General features: G+C 47.3%; 1 protein-coding gene across 1 annotated transcript in view; it reads right to left on the reverse strand.

Annotated features, from left to right (window-relative positions):
• The window catches only part of TLL2 (tolloid like 2), a 63,989-nt gene that overhangs the window by 36,597 nt on the left and 2,783 nt on the right, over nucleotides 1-24,609 (reverse strand). The window contains exons 3-4 of the mRNA XM_009277984.1: nucleotides 4,819-4,896; nucleotides 730-900 (exon numbers count right to left, since the gene is read on the reverse strand). Coding sequence (XP_009276259.1) covers nucleotides 730-900; nucleotides 4,819-4,896 — 249 coding nt within the window. The remainder of the gene's footprint in view (nucleotides 1-729; nucleotides 901-4,818; nucleotides 4,897-24,609) is intronic.

Below are 24,609 nucleotides of genomic sequence, written 5' to 3' on the forward strand. Positions count from 1 at the left end.
AGGCAGCCTGGGGGAGACAGGAAAGAGCTGGCTCCAGTGAGGCACAGAGCATTTGTCATCCGTGAGTCAAGGAAACCAATCCCATGGCGAACCACTGAGCTACAGAGAGGTGGCATCAGAGCAAGTTGTCTGTCTGCTTCGCACGAGAGACTTGCAAGAGATCTGCTGCACCCCAAGAGACATCTTAGTTTCAACAGCCCCAGGGATGCTATAAAGATCCTAAAAAGGATACTCTGGAGAGCTCCTCACCCACCATGGACCCGGCTCACCGTTTCTCTCCCTCACACAGCCAGAGGAGACCCTGAAGTTTGGTGCCCAGAAAACAGCAGGTCAGGAAGCAGAGTGCACAGGGAAAGTTCTCTGAATGAGGGTTCAGAAAGCAACCCACTGTACTTCTGCTCCTGCTCTTCCAACAGCAGAGAGGATCCCTTTCTAGAAACACAGGGTATGACTGCAGCTCACAAGTGCTGACCCCTGAAGCAATCAAGAAAAGTGACCAAGTCACCCAATTATTTCTTGGACTCCAAGAGAAGAACCACCTCACCGCACACGTCAGTCTCGGGCTTCCACAGTGCACAATTCCTTGTGCAACCACATGCCTACCCTGCCTCAGTAGAGAGGCTCCCAAGGACCTGAGTCATTTGTGGGAAAACTCTGCTCCTGAGAACTCCCACACATTTTGAGACACTCACCCCTGAGCAAACAGGGAGCAATGTTTTCACTACTGACCAGTGAAATTTCCTCCGATCACATAGGGGATGACCCCCCCTGGCCAGATCCTCTCAGCCCTGGATGTTGTTGCCCTGCGCGCTCTGGGAGAGGAGTGCGTATCCATCCCAGACTCATCTTTATATTCCTTCTTCTTCGGTCTCCTCGCAACCGTTGTGTTCTGCCTGCCGTCTGCAAGACAGAGTGGCAACAGTGTTTAAATCCTCTTTAGTTCCACGTGGAGCCCTCAGGTAATACCCTGGAGCTTCAGAAAAAGAAAAACAGAAAAAGCAAGATGTTAATCCAAACCAGAAGCCATAGCCAGATTTGCCAGTGATTTGTTTGGGACTTAGACACAATTAATCTGTAGCAACCTGGCCCTTCTTGCCTTGGAGCCTCCTTATGCACTATGCCAAACCTACTCTCCCAGAAAAGTATAAAGGGACACCCCCCGTCTCTAGCTACCCACTTTCTCCAACAGCAACTTCATAGATGGGGACACAGTACTTAAACAAGGGGAATGGGAGGAGGGAGGTCAAACAAGCCCAGATGTCACTGTATATTCTCAACCTGCCCTACTCATCCAGATCTGCAGAGAAAGGTTTGTTCTGGCAGGGCTAGCTTTACAACGGCAGCAACTACTCATTCGAGTTGGCCTTGGAAGAAGAGGACAGGCTCCTTTTAGGCTGAAACCTATACTCAAGGCTGAAAAGTATTATGCAGAAGTGTTTGTTTTCACATGCTAGGTCTTGGGTGGTTTGGAAACATATACAGATCGGACAGTCTCTGCCGGAGGAGGGATGCTCAGGGTGGAAAAGCTGAGGCATTCTATACTTAGCACAAATCTCCATCCATGTTGAATCTCTTTATTTTAATGAAAAGGAGCAAAAATACAAAAGGGAAAACAGAACACGTGTCTCATTTTTGCTAAAAAGGCAGAGGAGCCCTGGCTGTGTGGTGCTCAGTGCTGGCCATAAAACCTGCCTTGAGGATTCATGCAGGCTTCTAGGCAGGACCTGTACCTTGCACTGCATCTGTGCTGCTGCAGCTCTGTTCAGATACTGGTTACACCTACACAAGTTGCACTTTTAACGTAGTGTGAGTCTGATCCAGCAGAAAATACCCTCCGTTCAGAGCTTCCTGGCTGTTCACCCGCTATTCGCTGTGCCATGGGTGACCCCAAACCTCAAAGCAGCCTTAGTCCAGCTGGGCTTTCCTAGCATGTGTAAGGACTGTGCAGACACCCTTTATTAGACAAAGCTGCCTGTATCACACAGCCAACGCATCAGCTGGAGTTGGGCAAAGGAATAATAGAATGCAGGGGTTGCCACACCTGCAGAGAGTGCTGGCCTAAAGGCAACTCCCTCCTCACCTCAAGAGGCAGCACTGCTGGCGGTGGCTCCTCAGTGCTGGCGGGCCTCTCTGAAGCTCCAAGAGGAGGGATCTAAGCTCCAGTTGTGGTCTTGTGATTCGTATGGAAATCAGCAAGACCAGCTACAGCTTTGCTTCCCAAGTCACAGACATGGGCTGCTGGGTTATGAAAAAGCACAAGCCCCACCGAGACCTTCCTCCAGTGACTAGAGGGGCTGCTGAGAGCCTCTTCTCCCATTCATCCCTCCAGCAGCAGCACGGGTAAGCAAACCACTACTGTCAAGGCTGAGGGGATCAAAACAATGGGAAGGAAATTAAGGCAGTGCAGGGGGATGGAAAGAATGAACTTCAAACCCTCCCTCCTGCTTCACCAGGTCCAGCCCTTCCCACTGGAGGCCTTGCTCTGAGCTGCAGGAGAAAGACAGGAATTTGCCTTTTGTTCCTCTTCCTCCTGAGCACCTCCCCGGCATGTCGGCTGCAGCCGGCATTTCAGAAGCTGCCCCATCCCCAAACCAGCTGCTGGACCCTGGAAGGCAGATGCTCTGAGGTCGGGGGTTCCCACAATGAAATAAGAACTCCCCTTCTTTGCATACACCTATTCCACAGAGGTACTGCTGGGACATTACAAGGGCCACAGCTGGAAGAAGGGAAAGGGTCTCAAGATACAAGTAATCTTCTGGATACCCGTCTCCCAGTCACAAACTGCTCCTGGGGCTGCCCAAAATCTCTGTGAATTTGCACACCGACAGCTTCTGCCAGCAAAGCCAAGTGAGGAGTCATCTGCCCCATGTTCTCCTGTGCCCGATGCAGCAGGAGCTCTGCACAGAGGACCCTGGGTCCATGCTTCTGTGCCACCAACGCTTCCATTCCTCACCAGCAACACACCTTCTTGGGCAAATTCTCTGCACCAGTCCTGCAACAGCTCTTGACTGCTCCTAAACCTTGCTAAAATTTTCTGCCTTTAACAACTTAAATTTGCAGTGGGTCCTTGGAGAGGCCTGACACACCCTCCTAGCAGGGACTTGGAGAAAGCAGGCAGCAGATGCCGTATCACCAGGGGACAGAAGAAATCTGGACAGCAAGCTTGAAGAAGCACTGCTTACAGCCACTGCCAAGTTGCATGTATGGAAGGGTTTCTTCAGTGAAAGATAAAGCCATGCAGCCTTTCTAATGCTTAGTCTACCTGGACATAGCCTCTCTTACTGACTAGTACTATTGCTAAGCCTGGGACAACCAAGATCCTTTCTATAATCCCCCCCTCCCTCCATGATGAACAACACTCGGAGGTTTCCGTACACCAGCCATGGGTGGGAGACTCCTGACACTGCCCACAGCCCAGGCAGCACTCTGCATCTGCAACGTGCTATGAAGCAGCCCCTGCTGCTCTCTGAAACTCACTCAGGGGCCTCCCAGCCTCATCTGGCAAGCAGAGACAGCCCAGCTTTATGCCAACAGCAGCACCAGCCCATCTCTACGTGGAAACAGGCAGACAGAAACACCAACATAGCTTTGTAAGCAGAAGCACCTTCCTCAAGTGCTCTTGCCCACTGCTCCGCTGCCTCAGGCCTGCCAGCAGCTCAGGAGACATGAGCAACTCCAACGAGGGAATACAGCACTAGGCTATGAACACAGCAGCCATGAGTGCGGACATCCCCCCATGGATTGACCTGCTGCGTGGTCTTCCCCCTTTACAAGGGGGAAACAGTAGCCCCTCCTGCACACAGTTGGTTGCAATCATCTTGTATAGAGCAGGGCAACCATGTGGAAATGCCCGAAGATCAGAGGTCTGGACTGATCTTGTAAGCGATACCTTACCTACGTGAGTGGAAGAAGCCAACTGTAAAACTTGGCCTGGGTGATAGCCCTGCTTCAGGGAAACAGAAGCTTAAACTGGTTTAGCTGAAACATCCCTACAGCAAGGAGCAGCCAGCTAGCATTACATTCTCTCCCTTGGAGTAAAATGGTTTTGCTGTCCTGGTGACAGTGATGGTTACCTGTATGTACTAGGTCTGGCTGGGATGGAGTTAACTTTCCTCGTAGCAGCCCGTAACGTACTATGTTTTGGATTTGTGGCTAAAACAGCGTTGATAACACACCAATGTTCAGGCTATTGCTGAACAGTGCTTGCACGGTGTCAAGGCTTTCTTTTTCTCACTCTGCTGAGCCCTCTCCACTCTCTAAGTGAGTAGATGTGGGATAGGCAAGAAGCTGGGAGACGATGCAGCTGGGACAGCTGACCCAAATTGGCCAAATGGATATCCCATACCATATGTCATCATGCTCAGCAATTAAGAACTGTGGGGTTTTGTCTTGCAAGACAGCCACTGCTCAGAAACTGGCTGGCCATCAGTCCGCTTGTGGATAGGAGTGAGCAATTGCCTTTATACCACTTGGGTTTGTTTTTTTTTTTCTCTTTCCTTCACTTATTAAACTGTCTTTATCTCAATCAATGAGTTTTCTCACTTTTGTTCTTCCTGCGCTCTCACCTATCCTGCTGGAGGAGGGGGATAGTGACCAAGCAGTTGTGTGGGTGCTTGGCTGCTGGCCGTGGTCAACCCACCACGCTATACAAGGCAGACCCACCCTTGCAGAGAGTCCACCAACAGCAACAAATGCCTGGGCAAGGCTGGTCTCCTAGGCACGGAGGCACACACACGTACACAGGACAAAACGTGGTTTTACAGGGGATAAAAAAGTAAATAAAAGATACCCAAAGGTCTGGGTGGGGTACCACATTACCCTTTATAACTGCTTTGTTACTACGATTGGTTGAAGTGGCGTTCTCACTTGACACAAGAGACTGTTCTCCCAGGCCTCCTGCAAAGGAAAAAGAGCAGAGACACATCTCCTGGTGAGTAGGCTGGCAGAGCTCTGACATGGGAAGGACAGCAGCTGTCAGTGATGCCAGTTTGGGGTTTGCAGCCACAGAAACTGGCTGCTTTCCCTGTACAGGGAACAAGGACTAAGAGCCTGATAAAGCTGGGCTCTTCTCCTGGATTTGTTCCTAGCTTACAGTGACACCTTGCAACTCATTACCATCCTGTGCCTTAGTTTCTCCATGTACTGAATAGGCAGAAAGTCTCTTCTAGGGAAGCTAGTTCCATGGAGATTTACTGAGAATAGGAGCCATACTATTGCTACCATCCTCCTTGTAAGTATTGCTATTAAATCTCAAATTGAAAAAAGGTACACTGTCAAGGCAAAGAATGATCTACATTCAGACCAATAAACTCTATCAACTCTTATACATCTGGCCTGAATTCAGCTTCACCTGAAAATAAAAGTCCTTCTCTGTGATGCTAACACCCACTGGCTACCAAAGCAGGAAGAACTGTGTGATGTTAGCTCCTGGATATTTCTTGTGCCTCATCCAGTGCCAGCTACCCCTCCCTTTTGGAACAGGGCTGCCAGGCACACGGAGGTCCCCAGTTTGGCCACAGAGGTGGCTCCCTCCAGCTCAGGCACCAAAACAAAACTGGTTGGTCCCACTCTGAGTGCCTCCCTGCCTGGCTTTCCTATTTCCCCCATGGAAAACTGACTCATGATGTTCCCATGATGAGCAAGACACCGACATGTTGGGGGAGAGATTTGACTGCTTGATGTCACAGCTACTGGGCACAGAAACCACAGCAGTTCCATGGCATCTTCATACCAGTGTTGTGCCTAACACTCTCCTTTCCTCCAGACGGCACTGCTGTGCTGGTGGGTGCTGCTCTCCCCACCAGCGTGCTATAGCAGAGCATTGCTGGCAGCAGGGTGCAGGGGCTGCAGAAGCAACCCCACCAGGTTAGGCTGTCCAGCATGCCAAGAGGGCTGAGGGGGCTCAGTGCATCCAGAATCCTCTACCATAAGATAAAGAGTCAGGGAGAGATCCTAGCTCCCCAGAAAAGTCACATTGCTAGGGAATGGAGATAGAGGCCCCTGTCTATAGCCCCTACTAGTCTTTTGACCATTAAGGTACCATGATATTTAGCAATAGCCTAGTACTTGATTTTCGTTTTTCTGACGTATGACATAGAAATAGGATATTCCCTCAATACTGGATCCATTCTGCCACAGCAAAAGATTTAAAATGTCACCCAGTGCCAGAAATGGATTTAAAACAAATAACTTGTTCATACTTCTGTTTCAGAGGACTTCAGAATAGATCTGCTCAGTATAAAGGAAAATACCAACTGTGCAAACTCACCTGTTCTGCAGGAAGCAAATTGAGATCTTCCTCCCTTACACAACGTTACCACTAAAGTCTGATTTCTATAAGCACCGTTATGTCCACCCTGGTACCTACAATCTTAAGGTCTACAGACAACCCTCCCATGAGCAGCACATAAGAGAGAATCACAACCAGGTAACACAGGAGAAGTTCCACTTCATGTTCACTTGGCTGCTGGGCTAGCAAGGTGCCAGACACAGTGAAGTTCTGAATGCTCACAGGCAGCTCACAGATAACTGCTTTAATCAAAGCAGTTTTCAGAGTGCTGGAAAGACCCTGAATTACGCATCTTCCGTCTCAATTTTGTAACTCTATTTTTCTGTTCATAAAATATTTCCTAATCATTCTTACCACCACCACCATCTCCAACTTCCCCTAAAATGCCTGTTTCTAAACTAACTCCCCCAATACTAGCCAGCAAAGCAAAAAAAACCCACACCCCAAAACCCAAAAAAACAAACCCAACAAAAAAAACCCCCAAAACTCAGAGAGGCTAAATATTTCAAAATGGGTAAAGAAGCAGAGGTATTTTCACAATATTGGTTTTCTGTGGTATTTTTCAGTTTCTTAAAAATGTCTAAATGAATAAAAAGTTCAGAGTGCTTAACAATTTTGTACCCTACCATAAAATCTACCCAGGGATCTGCTGATTGTCCCACCAAGGGGGGTGGGGGGAAAGGATGGAATCTCCAACATGAGGTGCATCAAACTGTGTACCTCAAAGACTCACCCTACCATAAAATCTACCCAGGAATCTGCTGATTGTCCCACCAAGGGGGCTGGGGGGAAAGGATGGAATCTCCAACATAAGGTGCATCAAACTGTGTACCTCAAAGACTCTCAAGGCTTGTTTAGATGTCTCTTGCCTGTGTGCAGAAAAATACATATGAATTTCTAAAAATCAGCATCTGGACATTTCAATAGGTGCAAATCTTCACAGTTTAAACCAGAATTCTACAAGGAAGGGGCTTGGGATGTTTCACACTATTTCAGCGTACCTGCTCCAGCCTCTCGCTACATTGGTAACCTGAGCTATGCCAAATGCAATCTTTCAGGAAGCATTTAAAGTTCCTGGGATAGCTTTCAAATTTTGGCCATCTCTTAAATGCAGGTTGACCAACAATCATACAGTCTTGAGATTTGAATTCTATGTAGCACCAGCAGCTGCTGAGTGGGGGGAGGGAGGGAGCACTAGGAGATCACCCAGCAGCAAGACAACCTTCAGGACAGGGATAGTAGAAGAAAAATGCAGTGAAAGGGACAGAAAAACGGTTGGAAAACGGGGAAGGGGGAAGAGAGAAAAACAAGGGTCTTCTTTCTATAGCTGTCTGTCTTCCAGGTTTCCTGGGCTTTCTATTTTGCAAGGTCCAACTTGGGAACACCACAGAAGCCAGAGAGCAACTATACAGAGTATAGAAACCTGGGGAGCAAGCCACTGAACACTCACAGACTCAACATGGAAAACCAGCCCAGCATCTCTTTGGCAGGAAAGCTCTCCGCGGTGACTGTAGTAGGAGGGAGAACTCAAAAACAGTGCCTAGGGTGAGAAAGCACAACACGTGAGACAGCAAGATGCGTAACAGATAAATAAAACGTGCTTTGGGACTACATTCACAGCCTTAAGAAGGTGGTGCTGATACCACCACTGTTGTCGCACTCCCTCCTTCCCCATCGTGTTATCGTGGTTTCCCTGTGAGCAGAAGGGAGGCTGAATGAGCTGATCTCTGCAGAGGTATTAGCAAGAGCAAGTTTCTACAGTCTTGGTGGCAAAGTAAAGCAGGAATAGAATGATCAACCACCATATGCAGAAAGGGAGATGATAGTTAGTCATACAGCACTGCTGGATGCCGTGTGGACACTTCAGGAGGGATGTCCCACTTTCAAGAGAGCTGGACACCTTCCAGCCCTGAGCCAGTCTTGCTTTGCCAGCTGGAAAACTCTTCTTTTCGCTCTGGAGCTGGCTTCTTGCAAACCCTTCTCCAGCCCCTCCAAGGAGGCAAGGACAGGGGAAAAGGTACATCTCCGACACCTTGGAGGAGGACTGAGAGGATGGTATCAAATTCTCTGACATTATACTACTATAACTAATTAGAATATCAGGAAAGGGATGATGAAAGACAGCAATAAAATGAACCAGAGGAAAGTAAAATACTCAGACTCTCAGCTGACTATAGGTTAAAGCTTCCTGGTCCAAGAGACGCACTAAATCAGGGGATTGTCTCCCAAAGGAAGTGCCATAATTTAACAGAGCTTGACTGGACAAAAGCCACTAGATGTGTGAACAGGAACAAGCCTGATTCAACAAGATGGATTGCTCTGAACTCTATCACTCTTTTCCAGCCTCAATGTCCCATCCCAAGATTTCCCTTTGTTTTCTTTCATGCCCAGTCCTCGTCACTTCCTTAAGCCCAAGCTCAACAAAAGTTCCTCTTCTCAGTTAAATTTTACATCCCCAGGACTTCTCACCCCCCCAAAGTATGCTATTCTTCACACAATATCCCATTCCATTTAAAGGAAACCCCAACCGGCCATTCACCACCAGAATGATTAAGGCATGTGGTCTTTGCTGAAGCAAAGGATAATTTTGTATTTCTAAATAAATGCAGCTTGCTTCCAGTCACAAACAGATTGCTTCTTAATTGAACTTGGGAGGTGAATTATATGGTGAATTAGGGAAAAAGAACAACTCTGCATTTAGTGAATTGTTCCCCTAAGAGGGAACTGTATGGGATTGAATTGCAAATGATGGCACCAAACCCTACAGCCGGGCCCCCTCTCCTGCACCCGAGCTGCTGACCTCTGCCGTGCTGCAGTGTCATTTGCGCAGACTGCTTTTCCAAGCTGTGAGCACATTCTTTCCCAGAGATCAGTGCAAGCCTTGGTTTCTTATGCAAAGGAGATGTTTGAATAAACTAGTGTGACTAATGAAATCTACAACATCCTTGCATATTTCGTCTCATTGTAGCCGATGAAAAGGGAGAGCGCTACACAAAGGCCAGATATGGGTGTGCAGATATACCAGATATTTTCAAACGCTGCTAATCTCACTAGTACAGACAGGGAGCACCCATATCCTTCTCTCCCACAGGGGTGTTTTTGAATCATACATGAGAATTTTGGAAGATCCTGTTCCGATTCACTTGAACTTTTAAACATTTCCTATCCTTATGATACCTAAACATATACCAAAGATTAAAGTGAATTGACATTTAGTCCTCTCTTCTGATTCTTCCCAAGAGAAGGCTAATGCATGATCCTAGCAAAACAAAGATAAGTAACTGACGTGCCATAATCAATAAATAAGGAAGCCAAGAAATGCACCTTGCATCTGGAAGCAGCTGCACATAGGTTGCAGGCAACGTGCAGGTCCTGTTGCTCCCTCAACACATTCCTGAAGTTGTACCTCTCTGTTGGACTGTTCTGTCACCTCCAAGAACGGAGCGGATTCCAACGTTACTGCTCCAGAGTGTGAAATGCCCACGTATGTATTGAAGCCTAATACCATTAGAAACACCGAAGAGGAGAATGGAGATTTTCAGTTTGACACAATGCTCCGTGGAAAGCCAATACAGTAATAAAAAGGCAGGCTTGGTCTACCGCTTACAGTAACCTGTAATGAGATGAGCAAAACAGGACTGACTTTTCTGTTTTTTAATATATATCCAGCAGTTAACAAGCCCTCTTTCATCCTCAGTACTTCCCACCTGCTGCTGTGCCAGACCAGCCATCACCTTTCTCCAGCCTGACTGTTTAAGCTTTGTCTGCTTCTCCCACAACCAGGGATGATACAGAACTTGTTAGATCATGCCTTCGTGCAGGGAGCTGTACTAGATCTCCTAAGCTCTTTTAACTCCCACATTTTTGTGATTCAACCCTTCCTAGCAATTTGTCCTGCTTAAAAGCTACAATCCCAGCAGGACACAGCTGGACTCCCTAACTAGGTAACAGTTTCTGTGCACGACCTGGCAGAGAACACACAAGAGATTCTCGGCCCAGGCTGGGAATATTTCATCTTCTACCTACAGCACGCTTGTACAACAATTCATTTTTCTGTTTCCCACAGACCAGCACTGCGAAGGGAGCTTGGCTGACTGAAAGAAACGTCCAGTAGCTTAAATGCACCATAAATCTGAGATGAAGCCACCACGCTTGCAACCCTGGCTGAAGAACAGGTGCCTAAATTGTTTGCAGGAACTAGAGAGGCAGCCTGAGGTGGTAGGTATGGGTCCAGCGAAGCAGAAAGCAGCAGGCTGCGGCATCGTTGGGAAGAAAGCAGTTTCTCCCACTCTTCCAGAAGAGGAAAATGAAAATCCAATTTTGTTAAAAGAAGCCCAAGTTGTTCAGCTGGAACCAAAATAAAAGGCAACATATTAAGAGAGAGAGAGCACACAAAGCATGCCATCAAAACTATACTGTTTGCAGTTCCCTCGTACCACCAGCACAGGATAAAAGATGTGTAACCTGAGGAAAGAGCAGGAAGCAGACTCCATTCAGTACCCATACTTCCCACAAGAGAGGGTGGGACTAGGAGAAGTAGTAATGTATTGGACCTGAACATTTGGTCTTCTACAAGATGCAGCTTAGGGTTGGAAGTATTTATTGCTGTGCATGTTCTGCCTTTTTTTTTTTTTTAAAGCCCAGGTAGTCTGCACCACCAAAGAGGGGGCAATCAGATCTCTTACTAAATAAAGCTTCTGTGCTTGCTTCCACTTGATTACAAACCATGAGGGGCTTCTTGTCTAAAAAAAGGAGAGGAAAGCTAGGCAAAGCAGCTAAGCAGCCCACTGGTGAATCGGGACGCACGTAGTGGGCCTAGAAATACCCACCACTCTCCTATTGAGTCCCTCTAAGACCTCAAAGCTGCTTGAGAGGCAGTTGACTTCTAAAACATTTTACCACCACGCGTCTTCTAGCTTTTATCTGAAAATACTACTCTGAACCACCTGAAACCAAAGGAGAAACATCAGTCTATCCCAAGGTATGTCAAGCTTCATTTTCAGACTATGCCTATCTAGAATTTTAGTCTAAAACCCAACTACTGCCAATAGGAATTGTAGGTGTCTGAAAAATCACAGTTTGAGAACACAAAATGCTCCTACATAGGAAGTTGGATAGGATGAAGCTTGCAACATCTCCCTTTTTTCCAAAGTGGAAAAGTTCCCATTAAAATCAAAACCTCCCACCTTCAGAGCACTTCCAAGCCAGGATAATTTTCCCCTCCAGACCAATGAAGACCCTCTGCATGTTCACTGCGTCTCCTCTTCCTTCCCTGGTTGCTGTCGATACAGGGGAAGGGCTCCATAGCTGAACTTGGAAGGTAGCTACCACCACTACGTTCATCACCTCCGTTGAGGACAAAGGAGTCCGCAAGTGAGCGCTGAGGACTTTGCCAGGTTCTCCTATTTTTCTGATTTAGCACAGAATAACCTGACTGTAAGCATAATTATCTGGTCTCAGGTGGATCAAACTGCAGCAAGACTTTTTCTAATATGTCTTACTGTGGAGGAAAGGCCATTTCAGAGCTGGGACACAACCAAGGGACAAAAGCGTCACAAAATACATTTAAAAAATGATTAACAACTCCCCTGCCTATGCCTCAAAACACCTCGCTTTCGTAGTCTCATTCAATATATATGCTAGTCACATGCCACAGCTTAGAGACTGGATTTCAAACAGAGTCTACAATGAAGCATCAACAAAACCAAGAAGCGCAGGTAATATTAAACACTTGTCACCGTTCAGAGCTTCAGTCCTGGTGAACTCTGTCATATTATGATCACCAGAGAAGCTTCTGGAAGAACAGGATAAGTCAAACTTGATGTGACACGCTGCTTTTTAACTTCCTCATTAACCAGTGGTCAAGAACTTTTTAGTGTAGAAAAAACACTTTATTGCACTGGATTTTCTAACCACAGAGAAAGTAATAATTTTATTAAAACAAGCTCTGCTGGGAAAACGCATTCAGAATGCGGAACAGATGTTTCTCAGAGCTGGTGGAGAGTCTATAGCAAAAACCTTTCATAAACCCCTGGGCCCTGGAGATCTGAGCAAATGATTGGCGATAGATCCTTCAGCATTTCCTGTCAGTGGAATAGCTGACGTTCCCTCAATTTACTTAAAGAAAAATAAATTAAAGAGGAGAAGAATTCCGAACCCCAAATTCCCTGCCGGAATCTGTTTTTCATATTCAGAGTAAGCTGACTAGCTGCAATAACTCAGGAGAGTCCCAAGGTCCAGAGGCTTGACAAGCAGATGTGTCATCTCCACATCAGCTCTGCAAATGCTTATACAGGGCGAGGAGACTGGTCTCCCAGGGAAGTTCATGAGAAGAGGAAGGTGAACACAGCTAAGCAAATGCAGGGCTGCCACAAACATGAGCTGCAAAGCACTTAACACACCAAGCCGTTCTGCTGGCCATCCATGTTTGGAGGGGCACAGCAGGCAGAGCAGAAGCGTAGGCGGCACGGTTCCACAACACCCTGTATTTTCCCTGGGCGCTCCCTGCTGTTCTGGAAGTGGCAGCATCACTTTTCTACTGTGATGCATCTTCTTTTTAAAGAAGGCATTGCAAGAAATGGGACAACCTGACCCAACCTCTCCACCAACTTTTCAATGCTTAAGGGGAGCAACGCTCTCTGGAGACAAGGAAGGACTGAGAAGTCTCTCCACCAACTTTTCAACTGAGAGTCAATGCTTAAGGGGAGCAATGCTCTCTGGAGACAAGGAAGGACTGAGAAGACTGGAAGGGGCTTTTTCCTGCAGGCTGCAACAACCACCTCTGTTCCCTGGGGTAAAAAGACAGACAGATGAGAGAGACAAGAAAGAAACAAAGTTACCTACAACCTGTGTCACGTCACTGATTTCTTCCAGTGAGAAAGAGTCCTGCAAGTCCCTGGCTTACAGTGCTTTTACTGAGGCAAGTGAAAATTAAAAGCTAAGGTGAGTACACAAGTACTTTGGCCATGTGCATGTCTCTGCTGCACAGCCACGTCCCCACATACAGTATGCAACTTCTCCCCTCCCAGCACATCAATGCAGTAATGTGTAGCACCAACTATCCCTCTACCCTGTTGCACTTGCTTTCTCGTCAATCTGATGGATCAAGATCTATTTCTAACAGCACCTGTCTGCCTCTCCATCACATTCCTCTCGATTCACAACAGTCCTCCTCCTTCCCTGTCTCTCCTTTGACAGGAAAGAAAAACAGAAGTGAACTTGCAGGTGATAAGGAAACTGTAAGAGCTGGCTTGGGTTCGCCCATTACCGTTCTAGCAGGCAGTACAAACCCTCCCGGCCCCCCTCTGCTAACTTCCCTTTCCCTCTGACCTGCACAGTCTAATTGCTTCGGCCTCACCCTACTCCGGGCCCCTTCGCCACTGCCACGCACAGCTCCCTGCGCTGCCTTGCAGCATCCCCCTGCCCCGTTCCAGCTGTGGGCTCCCAGTCAGAGCCCAGGGCTCTCCGCAGCCCGGCCAGACCGCTCCTCCCACTCAGCCTTCCTAATCCTTTTGGTTTCCCCCTACCTTGTTTATACTGGATAAAAATTAACTCAAAATGAAAACACTACACTGGAAGCTAAATTATATTTGAATGCAATTAAAACTCCTTCCATGGAGAGTGTGTGGTGCCAGCACAGAGACCCTTCTTCCAGCTTGCTTTCTGCCTGGATATTCAGACACTCCCAATCCTGGAGCTTCTTGGAGAGTTTTTGGTGCCTTCTTACCCCCCAGGAGCCTGCACCATGTTTAACAGACAGTTGAGCACCCTAAGTAGATATAGCTGAGACACCCCGTCTGCTTGGTTACCTACCAGCTCCACCACAGCTTGTTTAAAGGACACCCCAAACTGACTGCCAACAGCAGGGACACTGAGGCATAAGCCAGCACTGAGGCAATAGGGCAAGTGGGGCTTGAAAAGCTTTGGGAGCACAAGCCAAACGTGGCCATTGCTGGGTAGCCTTATGCCACCTCCAGCCCCACAGTCAAACAGATGCCTGAATCATTTGCAGTTATTAAAGAAGCCATGGGGGAGCTGGGGGGGAGGTAAGTGGCAGAGGAGCTTCCCTCACTGCAGTGAGCTGCCCACAGATTGCTGCTGGCGGAGTAGCTGCCCCGTCCATCCCAGGGACGGCTGCAGTTCGGTGGAGGAGTCAGGTCTCAAACCCACGCTCTGCCACAAACTGACTCCAGGATTCAGCAACACCATCAACTGCGAAAAGAAGAGCGGCTAATCCCCTCCCCAACACAGCTTTATACCTCTCACAGTATCTTCTCTGCTCTAGGAATTGGAACAGCAAGATAATCTGAATATTTCCTTTTGCCTCTGATCTTTGCCCCGGAGAAACTTGTTACCCGTTCCCCAGGGCTGTCCAAGTCACCATCTGGCCTCAGAACCACAGCAGCAAACGCAGGCCAGCATTTCAGCCTAAAACTAATTTGCTTTCTTTCCCCACTTGACAGCTGAATAAATACTTTGTCCTTGCCATTTGAAAAGGGGAGCTGCAGCGAAGGTTTTTTTGTCCACTGTAGCTACAAACGCCAGCCTTCTTTCCAAATTAGGCCTGAACAAGCAGCTCGAAATGAACACATTTCTTCCACAAATGTAACTCCTTTCTGCTCACAATCAACCACAAGCAGTTTACAACTTCTTCTAATTTATTTGTTGCTTGCTATTATCCCTCAAGCCACTTTGGCTACCGATTGTTTCTTGGACCTGCCAGCTATTTCACTGAACGGGGTAAGCAACTTTTATTTTGTGGGCACGGCAACATTCCTGCTTGAAAGGAGAGACTCTGAGGGTCAAGGCATCCAAGCCCGCCTCGCGGAGCGACCATCCTGCAATGACTGCTCTCAGAGCTTATTAGACCCTACTCTTTCACTGACCGTTTCTGCCTCCAAAATCATTTGCTAAAACACTCTCGGAAATGACAAGGCAGCCTACACAGTTGAGGCAAATTTGATTTTTCATTCAAGCAAGTATTCAAGGAAATTAGGCATTTGCCCAGCTCTGAAACAAATGCATGATTTAGGCAATTCTGCAGTTATTGGCTAAGCACTGTCAAATTTTACAATTAGGGTAATGGATTTAACTTCCAATGTAATTTCCATATGGATAAGCTGATCTCCTCAAGTACATTTGCCCATGTGTTCCCTGCATCACAGTTAATTAATATAAAGCTATTTAATAACCTCCATTTAAACACAAAAGACTATTCAGACTCTTCTGGCATCAGTAAAAAGAACAGCCTCCCAATGTGTTACACCAGCTGTAGACAAGAGCGAAAGAAATTTAATTAAGAGCGATCGAGAGCAAGACAGTTGCAAACGGAAATCAGATGTTATAAATGCTCTACATGGTGACCACCCCAGCTCCATAAAGGGTTAATAAGGCTGTCTAGCACCAATTTCCAGGTGCTTGAGATGTGCCCAAAAGAGAACTTAGGGGATGGGGAAAGCAGCGGGGCCGGGAGCCAAAGACAGGCAAAGTCAAGCAGGGAGCAGCAGGGATTCAGCATTGTCTGTGCAGTGACCCTGCTGCAGCTATGCCCAAATCTGCAGCTATGCCCAAAGCTGACGGTGGCACCACGTTGAATACGAAGGAGTTATAGAAACAGGCTGTTTGGAAGCAGCTTGGACCATGGCATCAACGTATATAGTTTCTGCAGATGTCTTTGGGTGCTTAAAGAAAGTTAATTGCTCATTAACAAAATCCAAGCTGATTAATTTCTGATGTGCAGCATTTGACAAGAGTGATACTGAGTTACTGCCTTCCTGGTGGATTTCTGAAAGCAGCATATGAATTGGACTCACAGGATAAACACCACCAAAGTTTCCACTAAGAATGAATAAGTGGCAGAGTTTGAAATAGCTGGGGATTTTTGTTACAATGGAGAGAGCTTTATTGCTTGTGTGGATTAATTCGAGCAATATTGCAGAGCTCATAAAATCACTAAAAGAAAAACTATGTAAGGCTGAATTGTTGGCTGCGCAGCAGAAATAAAACCACTTATTTTGACAGGCGGGAGGCCACCATCCAGAAAACTTGATTTCAGGGAACAGTGCATTTACAAAACAAACTTTGTGGTGCATGTGACCAGCTGCCATCGGGAACCTAGACAAGAGGAAGAAATACATCTTACTCCACGGGGAATGCAGAGCAAGTAGCAGGGCTGTGTCATTCAGGTTTTGCTCTTGCAAGGGCCAGATGGTATCTTCACCTATTGCTTGGGACTCTCCTTACCCTGCCCTGCAGGACCTCTATCAAAAGCAAAGGGGAAAAAGGAGATAGACTTTATTTCTCTTTCAGTGAGTGAAGCATTTCTCTGCTTGTCACAGGCCAAGTTTGGAACACCACAGCCCACTGTGCGAAGGAACACTGCAAGCCCCACTGGCCCCAACTGGTTTTGAAGCAACGTGTCATACTGGAAAGACCCTAGTCCAAAGAAAATTGGACCCTGCATACCGTTTGGTGGGACAGGTGGAGTAAAGACTCTAGCACCTCTTGTTGCTACCCAGGCACATCACAAGCAGCACCTCACTGCCTAGGGAGGCGGTAGACAGCCCTCCATTAACATCTGATGTTGATTCAAACATTACCTAGCACTCAAGGACCACTCTCTCCCCCCATCATAATCCAAGGTCACATAGGGACTGTACAAAACACAGCAAAAGTAGGAACGAAAACCACATTGGGAAGCAGGATAAGGGAACAGTAAGACAGCATTTGTCAGCATGTGAGACAGCTCTCCGTGGGTATCACCTAAGGGAGAGGTCTGAGGAGGCAGGTAAGGACAAGAACAAACTCCCTTCGGTGAACATAGGAAGGGAGAAACTGCCAAACACACTGAAGCCGCTCCAGGCAGGGGCAAGGTGAAACTGCCTCCTGAGGGAGGAGAATACAGCACTACGGGAAGGGGCTACGGGCCCTTCCCCGGGATGACTGGGGATCTCTGAAGCAGGAGAGCTGAATGTGCAACACAAAGGAGCTTGTGGAGCGAGGCAATCAGAAGAATCCCCCGCATGTACAAGGGCAGGAGCAAAGAAAGGAGCTGCTGCTCTGCAGCTCTCTCGTGCCCCCACATTGAACAAATAGTGGAATTCTTCCTTACCTGGAAGCAAGCAGTACAGAAAGGGCTAAACAGCCCAGTCAAAGGCACAAAGCGCCTGTGCTGCGCTTCTGGAAGTGCAAGACGCAAAGCCCTCCAGAGCAGAATCCGTGCCTGTGAACTGAGCTGCAGCTCACTGGACGGGCCAGCACATATGCCATGCAGCAGATCCCCAGGGCTCTAGACCCGAAGCCTGTGCGATCACCCCACAGGCACTGTCCGACTGCCAGACAAATCCAGTAGCAGTGGCAGGATGAGAACGGGCAGACAGGCCTGACAAACCAACTTCCCCGCTCCTGACAGCCACGGACCAGGGTGACTCAGGGCTGCTTCTCCAACCTTGCAAGGGAGATCTGTCCTCTTTGCACATATACACCTCCCACGCTTTGGCACCTTGACTTGATCACCTTCTCTCCTCTCCTCCCGTCAGGCACCAGACTGGCAGACTCTGTTCCTGTGACTAGCAAAAGGGCATCCCTATGATCAGCAATTAGGGAGAAAAAGCCCTCTCAACGTTTTCCAAAAAGGACTTCAAGTTTGTACTCAGGAATCAAAAAAGAAAAGCATCTGGAGTGAAAATATCAACCCTAAAGATTAGCATTTGCTAGCGGGACAGCCTTAACTACAGGGGGAATTAAAAGGTTCATCAGCAACAGTCAAGGGTCACGGGCTTTCCAGGCAATTATCTTTATTCTGGAAAATCAGGCAGGTCTGAGAAGGTTGCGATAGGATTGAAAAACTCTGGGCTGGAAAGAAAAAACACAGTATCTGCTTTTCTGCAAAGAGAAGATCACTGGCTTATTGCACAGAAATGTGGAACTGGGAGAGGGGGTAATTCAGAAAAGCAGTGTGAACAAGAGCACTCTCAGCCCTAGAGGGCTTAACCAATTCTTCCAAAGGGGAGCTCCTGCCTTGCCTTAGCAAACTACAGAACTACGGGAAATTCATTTCATGGTTGTCTGCTCTGGTAAAACCCCTGACTGAACGGACTCAAAAAGGTAAATATTGGGGCTAGTCATAGGAAAATCATTTGGCACAGCTAAACAAACCTCAGCATCAGGCCAAGCGTCAGGCGTTTGGCACCTACCTTTCCGCAGAGTGGGCTGAGGCTCCTCTTCCTGTTAAGAGACTGCATGGACTCCAGAGAGACATCCCTAGAGTGCACGTCACGTGTTGTGGAAAACTGAAAGGAGGTATGCAAACAGATGGACAGAGCCCTCAGACAGGTCTCTTGGAACAAAGATGTTCCTCTACCCACATAAGAGGAAGCAACCTTCACTAAAGATTTCCCAGTGGAAGAGCAGACCCCTGTAGAGAGTTCACAGATGTGGGTTATGTTACAGCACGTACATCGTTATTTGCATTGCTCCTGGCCAGTTACGACCAACACAGCTCACATTAAGTTAGCACAGCCCATAGATATGCTCTAAGCCTAAATGAATTAAAGGTTGGGCCCCAGGCAGCCCTGAATCCAGCAATGCTGAAGTCCACCCCTTCTACCCTGAACCAAGTGCCACTACAGCAGAGCACCAAACTTGAGTTACAAGGGAAAAACAGCTCTGAGCTTGGCATGCATGTGCCAAGTCATTGAATTTAACCATCTCTCCTTCAAATCCATAAATCGGATCTTCCATCGAATCTCAGTCAGTCATGGTCCAAAATCCCTGCATTTTTCTGGAAGTGCATTTTGCAGTAACTTAAATTTCACTAGAAACACGTCAGTAGCATCAAAGAGGACTTGGAAGTTCCAACGTGCAGCACTACTACTGGCCACAGCCCCTAGATTGAGCAATCTCTCCCAACATGAAGCAGCAGAAGCCCTGCTTGTGACTGCTTCCAGCACCTTAAGCATTCCAGTGGAGGAGAAGTGTTATTCTCCAGCCTGAGGCTAAACAGTACAGCTCTTAGCAGGAGAGCTGCACTCCAGCAATCTGTCCTGCAAGCAATCCCAGCTCACGTAGGAATCAACCCCTTGCCTCAGGAATGTAACCAGAGAACAGTGAAACATGTTTCAGGGGCTGACAGCCCACCACACATGAATGAAAAGCTGCTATGTAACTTGAAAATCACGGTGGTCACCCTCCCTGTACCATGCAGACTTTCAGGCATGCACTCATGCAGGACTGTACATTCTTCTGCTCCCTTCCAGATCTCTTCAAGGTTTGCCTCTGTCCTGGTTTCGGCAGGGAGAGAGTTAATTTCCTTCCTAGTAGCTGGTACAGAGCTGTGTTTTGGATTTAGGAGGAGAAGAAAGTTGATAACACACCGATGTTTTAGTTGTTGCTAGGTAATGCTTACACTAGCCAAGGACTTTTTAGTTTTCCATGCTCTACCGACTGAGAAGGCTGGAGGTGCACAAGGAGCTGGGAGGGGGCACAGCCAAACTGGCCAAAGGGACATTCCATACCATGGGACGTCATGCTCAGTACATAAACTGGGGAAAGCTGGCCGGGGGGGCCGCTGCTCGGGGACTGGCTGGGCATCGGTCGGCGGGTGGTGAGCAATTGCACTGTGCATCACTTGCTTTGTGTATTATTATTATTATTATTATTTTATTTCAATTATTAAACTGTTTTTATCTCAACCCACGAGTTTTTCTCCCTTGTGCTCTTCCAATTCTCTCCCCCATCCCACCAGGTGGGGGGGAGTGAGCGAGCGGCTGCGTGGTGCTCAGTTGCCGACTGAGGTTAAACCACGACAGCCTCCATACCCCAAAGCAGTTTACACACAGTGCATTTAAATCTGTGATTCCTGGGTTGTTGCGCTACAAAAAAAAGCCAGTCTTGAAACAGGAAGAGTCCCATGAAATAAGGTGATCACAGGCATCCCAAAACAAGAAAAAGCAAAGCAGCCTGCTGCAGATGTGGGCCTGCTGCAGCTCCGGTGAAGCAGCAGAGTAGCTGCCGGCATTTTCACAGCAAGCTCAAGAACAGCGGAGCTGGTGTGTGCCAACAAACCAACTCCCTGCTCTTATTAAAAGAAGGTTTAATGCAGAACTCCTCTCTGCCTCATTCGCCAGAGAATAACTTGCGTGAATTTCCTGCCAGACCCTGCAGCTATTCACAGCAGCCTCTGTCCCCCTTCTGATTTCAGTAGAAACCCTGGGATCAAACATATCCTGTCCCAGCTGCACTGTTATCTGAAGTATTACTCACTCTAGCTAGCAAAGATGCTCTGTAAATCCTTCCTGCCATTGATTTGTGGCAGGGGGGGAGCCTCCCTTCAAGCCACGAGCGCCACGAGCCTAAAAACCTCTCGGGATCAGAGGCAAAGAAAACCTGTTTTGACTGTTCTTGAAAAGCATTCTTGGCGGCAGCGGGACGCAGAGTCAGTGCCTCAGCAGCAAGTCCAGCACAGCATGGCACCAGCAAGGGCAGCCAGACTCCCATGTCTTCTGATCTGCTGGTGCCAAATCCAGAAGAGACAAACTTGCCTTTCTCACTCACTGAGGTGCCTTTCAGGACTAGAAACTGCCTCTGTGATACAAAAAAATCAGGAAAAGAGGTAATATATCAGAAAAGTCCTCTTCATCCCTAAGCTACCTGAAAAGACTTAAATTAAGCCCGTTGAGATTAAATAGGCACATCCTTCCCATGGGCATGGCACGAAAAGAAAAGTCCTTCTTCCTCTGTGGCGAATGCTTCAGCAGATAAAGCAATAAAGCAAAGGCAATCACCTTGCACCAGCGGACTCTTTTGGACCCAGCTGAGAAGTGACACGGTGCAGTTACACAGCCTGCCTGTGGACTTTCTTGTTTCCCCCCATTTCAAAGCCATCTGGGGGTTCTCAGCAGCACAAGAATCCTCAAAGCTTTGTCTCAAGTTTCTTGTAAACGAAAAATATATTGTAAAAGCAAATATTTTCACTAAAGTTAAAAAAAAAAAAAATCTGTGAGAAACTTTTCAAAACTGTAAGCTCTTTGAAAAAAAATCTTTCATCAAAGTGATTAGGAGCTGGTGAAGCACGGGCCTGCTGAGGATAGCGCTCACTGGCAGATCTCCAGGTACCGGATTAATTTCATTATGTTTTGAACCATTACTGTACCTGTACGGGGCCAGATCCTAACGGTGTCCACTTCAGCATCACTGCAAGAGAATGACTGATTTTCATAGTAAACATGACATCTAAACTTTATACCACAGAAACAGAAACAGGGAGGTAGCTAACTTACTTTAAATGCAAAGTAACACTTTCTTTTTAACAACAAACAACAACCCTTGCTGGTTTTCCTAGCTGCAAAACATTTTGAAGGGGTAGGAGGAAATTTCCAATTTCCCCAACTGATTTTCATACTAAACATGGCTTCTAAACTTTATACCACAGAAATAGAAACAGGGAGGTAGCTAACTTAATTTAAATGCAAAGTAACACTTTCTTTTTAACAACAACCCTTGCTGGTTTTCCTCCCATCTAGCTGCAAAACATTTTGAAGGGGTAGGAGGAAATTTCCTGTTTGGCAGATTTTTAATGTGGCATTACAGATGGTAACAGCAGGATGAATGGTTGATGTGGAAGGCATAGTTTGGCCTGCAGAATCTCTAATAATACAAGAAGCAGCAAACAAAGAACACAAGCAATTCTCTGAGCTTAGGACCTAGGTTCAAAAGAGAGCAGCTAATGGGGGGAAAAAACCTAAACTTTTTTTTCCTGGTTTAGAAAATTAGAAAAATTTTATCTCAACTCAAAGAAAGGTCAAATTGTGCAACTTTAAACAGTTCTTTTACCAGATCACTGATGAGAGTAAAACTAAGCTTCAGGTAAAGCAGAGCTGAGGTTGAGAGACCTGTGGAAAGGAGCACAGATGTCATATATGATTTAAAATTGGGTTGGAAGAAAGCACTTTGGAATAAATCTTCAGGGAAATCCTGAAAGGGTCCAGATGAGAAATTAAATAGCTGGTAGTCCTGAGCCCTCTTAGAAGAGCACGTCTCCTGGCATTCACTCAGAGCTACTCTGCACTGTTTGCAAATACTCTCTACTAACCCACAGCTCAGAGTTTTAACCAAGTCAACAGAGATCAACATGCAGACACCTAAAACCTGCTTGGATTAAATGGGTTTCACTTAGCTGTAGACCACCATCATGCCTGCCTTTCCCTCAACAGGGTCTGAAGAAAACCCCACTGCTATAAACATATCAGAGAATGATGTTTGAATGCAAGATGCTATTGCAAAGCCTTCTTGCAGTTTTCAGCTGCTCAACCTGTGCTCTCCCTGCCAAATTCTTGGAAAGGAAGCTCCTTTGGAGCAAAGGAGACTGCTCACATGAATAAGGACTATCAGGTCATACTCCACACTCCAGAAGGCTTTAGGTACATAACACATGTGATGCAATTCCCTGTGTAATGCCAATTCCCTATATGTGACCACTCACACAAAATAATCCAAGCACACCGGCCAGAGACATCCAGACAAAGCCGAAGAGGGACATCATTGCTGGAGCTCTGAAGCAAGGTGCCAAGTTGGGTACCAAGGAGACAACTACCCCTAACCGTGAATCCCACATGAGCCAGAGAGATCTGAGCCAACGTCCCTCAGAGGGAAGGAACCATGCTCTGTGACTTTACCAGGAGGACAATGCTATTTGGGAATGAAACACTAGCTCCAATATTTGCTGAGAAAACGCTTGGAAACACTGACCTTCAAGGCACCTCATTCTCCCAGAAGCCAAACCAGGGGCACTGCTGATTCAGCAAAATAAAAGGCATCCCACTCTCAAGCAGGCTCACAAATTTTGAGGGTCTGAACAGCGATTATGGCATTTCTGCAAGTAGGAAATTAATGCAGAAAACAAGCCTGGAGCACATCCACGCTGTGAAATTAAGCTCAGCACATAGATCTGTGGCAGAATCGAGGCTGTCCTCAGATCAGATTCCCTGCCCCTCTCTCAAGGGCCTAGAGAAGGGCATAGCTATCTTTCTAGACAGGAGACTGAAAGAAGGTGAAGAGGAGGAGTTGGAATGGGAAAGCTTTAAACATCTGATGGACTCAGCCCTCACGAACCAAGGTAGAGCTTTTACTAAAACAGATCATCTTCAGTTGGATCCAGTGAAGAACCATGTCCCCTGTCACCCATCAGAACATGGGAACCTCATTCTTCCTCCAGAGCCTGACAGCTGCAGATGCTCCACACAAACTAGCAGAATCTATGCCCATAAACAGCCCAACAGTGTCAAATGGCACAATTTTCACCCCTCCTCCCATCCGAACAACATTTTCTGGGGACAAGGAGACAATAGAGGGGAAGAAGAATGCCTGGCCTAATAGCGTGTTCAGAACTGCAGCTCCCAGATACGAAGAGCCTGTGTGTCTGTATATACGTATTAAGTACTTCCTCCACTATACAACTAATCCGATTAACAGCTTTAGGAAACTCTGAAATGTTATAATTCAAGGGGTCCCATTCATAAAAGGTCTTAGGCTGTTTCTGTACAGAGGTTGCATTCTTCCCACTGGAAATAAAAAAGCAGAGCGCAGGACTTTCTCCCAGGGAAGAATGGGTCCCAATCCCCACCATGCTGAAGTAGACCACCCTCTTACAATTCACATGAGTGTCAAGCAAGCCCCACAAGAGAAGAATCAACCTTTCCTGCCCCTGTAGAGAGCCCCCTCCCAGGGCAGGTGAACACAGAGATCCCTCTGTGCATGCTCCGCAGAAAGCATGACAGTGACGGGGGCTGCCCGTTTATCAGCTCGCACTTCCAGGGGCTGAAATCCAGGGGGACAAATGAAGCCTGCCGGAGATGAGGACAGGGCCAAGTGAGTGACATGACATCACCATTCGCCTAGTGCAAAGCACCGTATGATGCACCAGCTTTGTCTCAGTCAATATGGCCTGTATCAGAAACAGTGTGGCCAGCAGGAGTAGGGAAGTGATCGTGCCCCTGTACTCGGCACTGGTGAGGCCGCACCTCAAATACTGTGTTCAGTTTTGGGCCCCTCACTACAAGAAGGACGTTGAGGTGCTGGAGCGTGTCCAGAGAAGGGCAACAAAGATGGTGAAGGGTCTAGAGCACAAGTCTTATGAGGAGCGGCTGAGGGAACTGGGCTTGTTCAGCCTGGAGAAGAGGAGGCTGAGGGGAGACCTCATCGCTCTCTACAACTCCCTGAAAGGAGGTTGTAGCGAGGTGGGGGTCGGTCTCTTCTCCCAAGTAACAAGCGATAGGACAAGAGGAAATGGCCTCAAGTTGCACCAGAGGAGGTTTAGATTGGAT

The sequence above is a fragment of the Aptenodytes forsteri genome, unplaced genomic scaffold, assembly GCF_000699145.1.
Source record: "Aptenodytes forsteri isolate BGI_AS27 unplaced genomic scaffold, ASM69914v1 Scaffold15, whole genome shotgun sequence".
In the NCBI taxonomy this organism is placed as follows: domain Eukaryota; kingdom Metazoa; phylum Chordata; class Aves; order Sphenisciformes; family Spheniscidae; genus Aptenodytes; species Aptenodytes forsteri.